This window comes from Perissodus microlepis, chromosome 7 (genome assembly GCF_051167445.1).
Source record: "Perissodus microlepis isolate ML-2025 ecotype Zambia chromosome 7, ASM5116744v1, whole genome shotgun sequence".
Taxonomy (NCBI): domain Eukaryota; kingdom Metazoa; phylum Chordata; class Actinopteri; order Cichliformes; family Cichlidae; genus Perissodus; species Perissodus microlepis.
In genome coordinates, this window is record NC_140467.1 from 34,036,809 (window position 1) to 34,047,615 (window position 10,807).

At 38.7% G+C, this 10,807-nt stretch overlaps 1 protein-coding gene across 2 annotated transcripts in view; it reads right to left on the reverse strand.

Annotated features, from left to right (window-relative positions):
* Positions 1 to 246: 246 nt before the first annotated feature.
* Positions 247 to 10,807, reverse strand: part of barhl1b (BarH-like homeobox 1b) — an 11,997-nt gene continuing 1,436 nt past the window's right edge. The window contains exons 1-4 of one of the 2 annotated variants that reach the window (XM_084934768.1): positions 10,804 to 10,807; positions 8,282 to 8,504; positions 6,993 to 7,292; positions 247 to 4,287 (exon numbers count right to left, since the gene is read on the reverse strand). The exon at positions 10,804 to 10,807 is cut by the window's right edge and continues 1,436 nt beyond it. In XM_084934768.1, the coding sequence (XP_084790894.1) occupies positions 3,972 to 4,287; positions 6,993 to 7,292; positions 8,282 to 8,504; positions 10,804 to 10,807 (843 nt within the window). In that variant the 3' untranslated portion in view covers positions 247 to 3,971. Of the gene's footprint in view, positions 4,288 to 5,500; positions 7,293 to 8,281; positions 8,505 to 10,803 lie in introns of those variants that run through there. The other variant, XM_084934767.1, reaches the window with a different exon arrangement.

Below are 10,807 nucleotides of genomic sequence, written 5' to 3' on the forward strand. Positions count from 1 at the left end.
ATTGATTGGATAATCGGCATCATCTGATAGTAGTGTGGCTTACACCAACCCCTGCTGAGAACAACACGGCTTTAAACACTGTATGGGAAAAGTGGAAGTCCCTTCAAGAAGAAATATATTCTAAAACTTGAGTGGCCCTGGTTTCAGGACAGTTTGTTAAACATTAAAAAATAAAATGAAACAAAAAACTGTCATTTAACAAATGTCTCACACTGATAGAATAAAAAAAGCTGCTTTTTTTTGGGGGGGGGGGGGGGGGGTGTAATCTACATCATATTAAACTGAAACATAATTGGCATCAGGAGTTTACAAACATTTTCCCGCATTTATCAGAAAAAATAAATAAATAAATAAATAATAATAATAATAGCTAGCTCTATAAAGTTAATGCTAGCTATTATTATTATTGGGGTGTGTCATGAACTAATGAATCTGTCTTTTAAGAGGACAACAGGCTTAACATATTTCGAAACTAGTTTGCATTGATTATTTGTGTACAATTAAAAACAAAAGATTCAGATTCAGGTGTCGACTCAGACAAAGAGTTGAAGATATGGGAGAAATTTCCTGTAATATTTTCAATTGGCAGACGTTGACAAGAAGAAATAAATAGAACGCAACATTACCGTTAATTCATTTAATCCTGCTTATTTAAAAGCTGCTAGAAAGAGTTGACTCCATGCCCAGGCTTGCCTTTGTTCCGCTAGCCTTTGTTACCCAGTGAGCTCTGATTTAGCGCTTCTTTCATTGGTCTTTGTGAATGAAACGAGTTGCATTATTGTGGGTGTTTCCATAATCTAAAAAAGAAAAGACGACTTTTCAAAAACTATTTGAAAGCTTTTACGAGTTACATAAACTTTAGCTAAAATTACTTTGTGAACACAAAAAAACTACAGCGTCCATCAAACTGCCATCATGCCATTGTTAATTCGTCTTGTGTACATTTTTTTCTTGTTTCTTGTTGAGTCAAGATGTTTAACCCAAGAACATCCAGAGGTTGTGGGAAGTTGTCCTGTTCAAAGGCGATAAAAGATTAAACACTGAAAAGGCTAAACAACATTTTTTTGGTTCTTTTTTGGAAAAAAGCTCTTTAGTTATGAGCTTAGTTGAAAATATCAGGATTGTGATTTTTTTTTGTACATCACACCGAAACCGTTTTTTGTGTGTTAGCGACCTTTTTGTTTTGTTTTTTGTTTGTTTTGCTGACTAACCAGTGAAGGATATGTAACACTATCAAATAATGGTAATTTAGCTATAATAATAATGCTGGAAACAAGGCAATTTATTGATCTCTTACCAACAGTACTTTAGTAAAACATTAGCTCGCGTTTTGATTACCATACTTTAGGACTAATAGCTCGCTAGCAAGCTAGGTAGCCTTTACCAGACTAATTAATAAGAAACTTTTGCTGACCTAACTCAAATAACACGATCCAAAATGTTTGCATTATTGTTGCTTTAACGACTGAAATCTTTGGCTGATACCAATGACCATGTTTAAAATGACAATTTAGCTGATACCTAATGTGGATACAGCTTTGTTGCTATTTATCTCTTTTTTTTTTGACAACGAAACAAGGAAGTCTAAAAAGTCTCTCACCCTTTTTTCATACTAGATTTGGAAGACAAGATTTGGAGTTCCTGGTGTATAATGATTGCGAAATTGATGCTTCGCAACATTAAACATCATCCTGTATGCTAACTGGCTGATATTAGCCTATTGCTGGATCAATAAATTTCTGTATCTTTAGCTTATTTTCTAAGCTTCATCCAATTTTAGTGAAAAAAATTAGAGAAGGAAGGTTTTTTAAATACACTTTCAGTCAGTTTTTATCAGTGGTACTGAAGTTCTTGGTGGTTTTAACATGCCAGAATGTATCGTCCTAAAACTACAACATATGCCAGTTTCAGTCAACATATTGGCATGTGTGAGATATTCTTTCTCCTCTGCAGTCCAGTGGAAGAAAATACAGAAATTAGATGTTTCGACTGTAGACTGTGTGTGCGTCTTCACTGAGTCGATCCCCCAGTTCTCCTCTCCTCTTCTCTCCTGTCTTCCTCCCTAACCCTCCTTGTGATCCGAGAGGAAAGCTTTCATTATTTGCTGAGATTGGGATGTCAATCCCCGCGCCCCTGACCCAAGTTTGTAGTTCTCCGCCGTCATATTGGGGAAATGATTAGTGGGGTTATCTCCCCTCCACTCCACGAGGCTTTCATTCCTCCTCACGGCCCTCTGTACCTCCAGGCAAGGAGCGGATCTCTAACTGGGAGGCTGCTGCTCTCCTTTTACTCCTTCTCACTCCCTCTTTACACTTACTGATACTTCATCATGTTCTTCATCTTTTTAAGCGTCTCTGTTCATTGCTGCGTCAGATTTATTTTAAAGATAACCTCTCCTTTCTCTTCAGCTATTGGGCCAAAGGAAATTTTAGTGGAGTGAATGAAGTCGTGGGTGACTCTGTATGGAAGCGAGGACTAGCTCAGGCTAAAGTGTGCCTCGTTTTGCTTGCATTTTATACTGAAGCAACACACATAAAAGATCCCTGCATCAAGCTTTGGTTCATTTATATTTTTGCTGTGAAGACTAAAGCATTATGAGTCTTTTATATTTTTATATAATAGACTAGTTTGCCATGTTTTTGGAGAGATACAAATATATATTTTTAGATTTCTAATTTCTCTTTTATGTTCCAAAGAACAGGTTTAAAACACCACCCTTTGTGGAAAAACTGGCAGAAAAATCTTTAACATTCTTTGTTTTTAACAACCAAAGTCAAACACCGTGTTTGGATTATTACACACATGAGGATCTGTGTGTAATAAAGCGATTTTGCTTTGTTTTGAAACACTTGTGTGCTATGATGGCTTCAAACGTTATTCCAAAATGACCCAAATGCACATAGCATGTGGGATGGAGACTTTAGGGATGTGGGGATAAATTGATATAATTTCTTATCTGACTGAGCGCAGATATAATGGCCCAAATGAAAGCACATTTCGCTTGTGCGCACGAAACTGTAAAATTAGAGCTTTTCTTTTATGGCTATTGTTCGAGGGGGGGAAACACGGCAAATTAGGCCATGCGTTTCTTGAACATTTTAATTGATCTATTTTTCATCTTCCCTCGCGGATTTTTTTTTTCTTTTTTAAAAAAACAAAACGCTGGCAGTGCATCGCAACAGTCTTACTGCAAGCTGCACATGTGACTCATTGGTCCACTGAAAGAAATAAAAGGAAATATAAAAGCTTTCACACCACGAGCATAATGCAAATTACGCTTTGGTTGTCTCTTAATTTCATCAAAAGGTTGATGGTTTCTTTTGTTTACTTTTTTTCTTTTGAATTAATATTATTAGTGGAGTCCGTGGGATTAGGCAGAGTCACTGATCTTTTGGATTTAAGCCTTTTTTTTCCCTTTTTTTTCCTTTTTTTTTTTTTTTTTTTTTTTTAATGTCAGTCGGGAGCTCAACGAGACTCCATCCGCACTTCATTAACCCTGAGCCCGGGACAATCCACGGTAAGAGCCGGGGGATTTACCACCAGCCTTTCACATGCAAAGAATAGAACAAAAAATCTCCGAGTCATCCAACAAGACACACGGGGGCTTTTGCTTATATAATCAGCTGTGCACTTTGCAAGTCCCCCCCCCCCTTTTTTTTTTTTTCCTCCCCCCAAAAATGTCTCGTTGTTAACTGAATCGGTCACGGATCCTTGTGATGGGACTATAATGATCTTTTGGCAAGTTGGGAGGTGATTTTTTTCTCCTTCTCTTTACTTTCCCAGTCGTCAAAACCCGCCGGGCCGGCTAACTGTATTTTTAATGCAATTTTACGCATCATGAAAGCGCACGTTATCGGGCCGTCAGTCTGATATTTCACGGCATGGTCAGCCACTAAGTGGAGCCCCCAGATAACAGGTGCCTTGCGTGGAGGACAGCAGGGGGAGCTGGCTATCAAACCCATTATCGACTTTCAATTAAAACCTATTAAAGTCTTTTGTCTAATCGTTAACATCCTACATGCCAAGTCGTGTCCGTCAGCCTGAACTCCTTTAACCCCCAAAGCGCCATGGCCGAATAACTTGGGTCCACACAGACTTGGAGGATGAGAGTGGGGTTGGTGCATGGGTGGCTGATTGAAATTTGTAAGGATGAAGGGAGGGGTTGTGGTGGTAGTTGTGGTGGAGCCGCTGACCAGCTGTCCCCACGCTGATCCCCGGTCTGCAGTCAGCTCCAGCCCGGTCACCAGCTGTTGGAGCCGTTTGGCAGAGGAGCGCGCATCCAGCACCCTCAAGGAAAAAAGAAGGATGGAAACAATCAATTTCCAAATGGGGATCATTTAAGGCACTTAAACAATTGCGCACATGACATTAATATTTCATCTCCTGCATTGTTTATGGAAAACGAATTGGAGTCGCTGCTGTTAATTTAGAAAAGTGGGAATGAGAGAGAGAAAGCGAGAGGGAGGAAGGGAGGGAGGATGGCAGGAGACAGGGGCTCCATTTTGGACAGAATACCCTTCTGCTTTGTTGGCCCTCCTTTAAAGACATTAGCTGGAATTGATCTTTGATTGCACTTTTGAATGTGTGTGTGTGTGTGTGTGTGTGTGTGTGTGTGTGTGTGTGTGTGTGTGTGTGCACTGTCCGCGTGCGCTCTTGCTCCTTTTGTTTAATTATCTGTAAAGCCCTTTGCTGTCAAAAAAGGAAACGAAACACCCGACGAGCGCAACTAATAATAATAATATTAAGTGGAAAAAACCGCACTAACATTTCCAGAGACGTCTGCTTTTTTTTTGCAAAGATTAGAAAAAGTGACAACTGTCCACCTTTCCATTAATTAAAATCAACACCACCAAACCAAACAGAGGAGGGATAGACAGTTTTTTCCTATAACTTCTTCATGTAAAGTGATTTAAAGCAGCAGGATGCATCTCCCCAACTTTTGCTCAATAACACTGACATTCCTTAAAATGTCTTTTTAATAAATCCCACTGACGTTTCGCTAAACATCAAACAGGACTCTGCTCATACCTTCATACTGCTCATACAAAATTCTTCTTCTTCTATGATTATTTTAATTTGCTAATATCCAGATTTCTATTTTCGTTTTTTTTAAATGCCATATTAAAAAAGAAAAATACTCAAAATGATTTTTTTTGCTTTTTAAATAAGCTGTATTTGTTTAAAGATACTTTTTGCTATGTAAGCGGATAATAAGGTTTTTTTTTTAAACAAACAAACAAAAAAACGGCACATGTGTACACAGCGCAATCCGAAATAAAGAGTACCCCCCCCCTAAAAAGAAGCTAATTCAGCACAACACGATCCCCCAAAAAATCAGAGCTTCGAGCTATCGTTGGCTTCCTCTTGGCTGCATCAGACTGCACCAAGTGTTGCTGCTGTTTTTGTCCACCTCGTGTAGCTTCTTCTGCGTGATGCCCCGCGTCCACGTGTTGATTCCACCTGAAAAGCCCTCCCGTCACACACTCAAGCAGCCACTTGATTAAATGAAAGACTTTTATTTCCACATTTATAAAAGTAATTCTCTTTTACATCAAATCCCCCCTTTTTTTTCTGTCCAACTTTTGCTGTGAATTTCACCAAAAAAAGAAAAAGAAGAAAAAAAGAACTTCACGAAATTGGGGAGATAATTTGGGGGAAAGCTAGAGGAACGAAAATTGTAATAATAATAATAATAATAATAATAATAATAATAATAATAATAATAATAATTAAAAAATATATAATTAAAAACGATCCAGGAGATATACGAGAACCACTCCACAAGTTTGATATCTGCAATATACATTTTTTTCACCAAAGGAGAGTATTAACAATTAAGGGTTATCACGGGTTTCATATGAAGTAACATAAGTAATCCACAATGTTCAAATACATCTATAGCAAATCAACAGGCGGTTACACCTGTATGCGGACCCGAGTCCAATCATTTATCGAAAAAAATACAAAATGAATAATCACTGAGGTGATTGCCTTCCCCTCTGCGGGGATCAAACAGCTTTTAAATAAATTACTTGACAACTGTACTCAGCTAAAAACTTCAACTAAGAACAAGAAAAAGACTTTTATAGATTTCTTTCTTTCCATATCTCTCCTGTATATGTGCCTACACGTGGGTCCGGGCGGGTAGTCCATCCTTTCTCAGACAATATGTGTTTTTGTTTTTTTTGTGTGTTTTTTTTCTGTATAATTTCTGATGGCTAATCTAGCCTATTATGTTATACTGGATCACCGTGGTCTGAAAGAGACGCACTAACAGATCAAACAAACGGGAAAAAGTTTTCTTTTAAAATCAGTCTTTTTAGGTTAAAATGCAAAATATTCTTATTTACAGGTTCATGACGGCTTCACGTGTAAAGAAAAATCAATGACAACCTAGAAAATCAAAGAAAATAGAAAGAAAATCCCTTCATTGTTCCGTTAGCTCTTCAAATAAGCTATTATTCAGATTACAGGGGTGGTTGTTCGTTTCCACCTTTTTAATAATAATAATAATAATAATAATAATAATAATAATAATAATAAAGGTCTAATTAGCATTGAACTGAAGGTCAAAGTGCCACCGACAATTGCAGTGTATCTGTTTTTTGGGAAAAACACTGAATACTGTAATTGGGTTCAAATAAATACATAACTTAGATGCTTTGATTCATATTGAAAAATAAATAAGTTATAAATAAAGTTCCTGCCCCCAAAGACACAAAGAAAAAGAAAAAAACTTCCATACAGGCAGCGGGGGGTCTCAGTCACAAAGGTCCGTCCGTCTGGGTTCATCGTGGATCAGTTTTCACCATTTAAAGGCCGAACAGTTTGTTTTAGTCTTAGTTTTCTTCGGGGTTTTTTTTTTTTAACTCTTTCTGTCTTTGTGTCGTTTATTCTAACGAGTCCCAAGCTGCCAGGATCGGCGAAGGAAAAACCAAAAAAATAATAATAATAAAAATAAGGAAAAATAATATCTGCAGGGGCCCGCTCACCGCTGCTGAGCTGGCCGGGGAAGCACGCCGCTCATAGGAGGCAGGGGAGGCGGAGGAGGTGGCGGCTCGCTAGCCCCCTGCAGGCCGTGGAGCAGGATCCGAGGAACCAGGGGTCTCTGCAGGGCCGGCGGGGGCGCCGATGGGCCTCTGTACAGATAGAGGGCAGCTCCGGGGTCCAGGTTGGACACCAGGCTCTGCGGGTAGAAATACGGGGACGGGAACATCCTCTGGAGGGCGGAGTAGTTTCCAGCTTCGGCCAGAAGCTCGAGTCCTACCGCCGTCTGCCTCTTCCACTTTGTCCTGGAAGAGATAAACGATGTTTTTAGGTTTTAGCTTCTTTTTTTTAAGTGTGGAGCATATGTATATCTGAATACGTGTCTCGTGTTTGACACACCAAAATATCTCCCATCTGTTTACCTGGAATCCAATTAACATTCAAGTGAGGTTTTTTTTCTTTCTAAAATCACTAAAATCTCCAACCTGCCACATGTATTCACACCCAGCGATGTCTGTTAGGTTGCCAGTGTGCACTCCATGCAGGTGAATAATTCATACTAAAGATAATTGAGTAGATATAGTAGTTTGTTTGAATTATTAATATGCACACATGCAATGATACATTATTCATAGTCCAAAGTGTTGTTTTTATATTTATTTATGTCATTTAGCTGCCTCAAAGACAGACTGCAGATAAATAAAGTTATCTGAACCCAAAACTATTTTTATTTATTTTACATTTGTTTCCTGTGCAGCTTGTGCAGCTCTGCTAATGTATTTGAAAAGCTGATATAGAAAATATATTTTTGAGGTCACGTGACATGTCTCCATTATGTGATGCCCTTTTAATTTTTTCTTAAGAGTATATAAAATACAAATATCCAGCACTAATCCACAGACGTGCTGCCAGTCAGTAAGTGCTCCCGTAGAAGTTAGAGCTTAAATTTTTATCTAATAAGAAGAAGAACAACAACAATAAATAAATAAATAAATAAATAAAGCAATTTGTCCTTCTACTTCAAACGTAAATGCTGTTTTTATGATTTGGGATCAGATGTCAGATATATTTAGTTATTCTAACATTTTATGGACCACACAATAAATAAATTAATAGAAAAGGGCAGGCTGATCAATAATCGAAGTTAATGGTTCGTTGTCGTCCCGCATTCACTCAGATATGAGGTGAAATCTTGCCACCTTCAGTTAGAAAACATGGCGTCCCGGGTCACGAGCCGGCCGTGAGAAACGAGATTAACCCCCCCCCCCCTTTTAGAAAACAGCAGCGTCTTTACCTCCGGTTCTGGTACCAGGTCTTGACCTGCGTGTCGGTGAGGTTGAGGGAGGCCGCCAGCTCCATGCGGTCCTGGACGCTCAGGTACTTCTGCCGCTCGAAACTGCGCTCCAGTTGGGCCAGCTGGTGGTCTGTGAAGGCTGTCCGGGCCTTCCTGGGCTTCTTCAGCCGGACCTGAGGGCTGTCTCTGCTGCTTGAGATCTCTCTGTCTCCCTCCTCTTTCACTGGTTGACAGAAACAGAGTGAAACCAAAGTTAAGGCCTCTCCCACAGCACACAGTAGATATTTTTTGCGTGCAGCCTCCACAAGAAGAGGAGGCTAATAAATCTGTGCATGACTGTCCTACAGGGCAAACAACTATCAGTAAACACAAACAGAATAAATGGTTTGCCCTGTTACGTTATGTAGGATTTGACTTTAAGGATTTGTCAACATTTTTCTGTTTTTTGTGTGTAAAAAAAGCAAAAACTTATTTTGGAAAATTTTGATTGGAAATAAAATATATATCTATATCTATACAGATATATAGATATACACATATATGTTTGTGTGTGTATGTGCGTGTGTGTATTAAGCCGAACTTTTGACCAGAAGGCTTTATTTTGTTTTTAAAGTTTCATTTTTAAATGAACACAAAATCACTTTCTGCGGGCTCCAAAGTGCACCGTTTAATCTGCAGATATAAAGAAATCAAATTTAAAAACATTTCTAATGTGAAAATATTTTATAATTTATTTTTTAACCAGCGATGAGTTTTATCTACGTTTTAGAAGAGCTGTCATTTTCGAGTGAAATCACGCCACTGGAAACTGCGCCTATAGGCTTATGGAGCTGTTTGATTTGGCCTTAAATTGTTATGAAAAGCTATTCCAATATTCACCCTTCCAATTTGATATTTTCCTGTTAGCAGATCCACAGCCTTTGTTCTTTGTACACGTGGTGTCGTGTCAGGACGAGCATTGATATGTAGTCCTTATAGTTAATTCTCTGATAGTTAAAAAATATAAAATAAAATAGAAGAAGAAGAGAAAGAAGAAGAAAACAATAGAAGCGAGTAAGGCGAGATATCTTGGTACTTGAATAGTTGAGTCGTCTCAAGAAGCACAATAATCCGCCTAATTGAGCCACAAGGGAAAGGACGAGCCTTTCAACCGCGACCGGAGAAACTTCACAGGACCGTGGGCATGAGTGGAAATCAAGAGCTGGGCGGCCGGGCGCGGTTACAAATCTGATTAGCGCCGGGGACAAATTGCATCAAATCCCTGATATATTACAGGAGGCGGATTCGTGGAAATCAAAGTTACCGTGGCGGGAGCCGCGCGTGGGACCCGCGGCTTCTTCAATCAATCAGCGTCGCATCCACTCTGTGATGCACGTGAGCGCACGGGCGGAAAATGTTGAAGAAATCAGTGACTTTACGTTTAAATGAATAGCTTGCGAGAAAACATAATAATAATAATAATAATAATAATAATAATAATAATAGTTTGTAGGTGTATTAAGTGTGATTTTGTTTGTATTTCCTGTTGTAGCCCACAGCGGTGGAGTTCTTTCCAGGCACTGCTTCATTAAACTGTCAGTGGAGGTGGCACGTCTGTTATGGCTGACATGATTGGAAACAGAGAGGCCCTTGATGGCATTTATCTGGAGGCGACCCTGTCATCTCTACCATTCGTGCCTCACTGACATCAACAGATGCTTTACGGATATTCTGCTTAACGCAGAGCTTGAAGCGGACCACGCGTGTTTGCGTGTACAGGCAGGCAGCCGTTTTTGTTTTGTCTTGTTTTTTATTTATAATAACTTGATAAAAGGCTCTGGTCTGTCACCATCCAGAGGTAACCAAGCGCGACTCATTTTCACGTCGATATTTTGCTTATCGTTGGTCATCGTTCCGGTGACCTGCTACTAATCACATAAGAGCAGTATGTTTGTATGATCACCTGTGTCTGCATATTTTATTAGAAAATAGATGCCTCGATTTTTGTTTTTATAGTAAAAAGATTGAATTATCAGGAAATAATTTAAGACGTTAAAAACGGAACTTTTATTTTATTTTTAATCACCAGTCAACACTCCAAAATATCCAAATTAGCCTTTATTTTGAAAAGCTGATCTGTTGTTGTTCCAACTTTATGCTCTATTTTCTTCCACAATACACTAGCTTACACATTTTGTGCCAGACCTTTACATGACCCTTTTATTTTATTTATGACTATCGTATGCAAAATGAAAGGCGAAGAACAATAAATCAAACATAAACATCATACAAAATAAATAACTGAATAAAGAAATAAGTAAAGGTTTTAAAGTGTTAAAATATAGATTTGAAAAACTCATTCAGTGGAATTTTTAACTACCAAAAGTTTTTTGTTTGTTTTTTTTTTCTTGATGTTGTCTTGTTTGTGTGTCTGTTTGTGTGTGTGTTTGTTTGTTTTGCATGAGCCAAATATGTATTATGACGTACAGCAGGCTTGCCTCCATTCTCCTCTGTAGAGTAGGCAGGCAGTGTGGCACCCTTACCTTT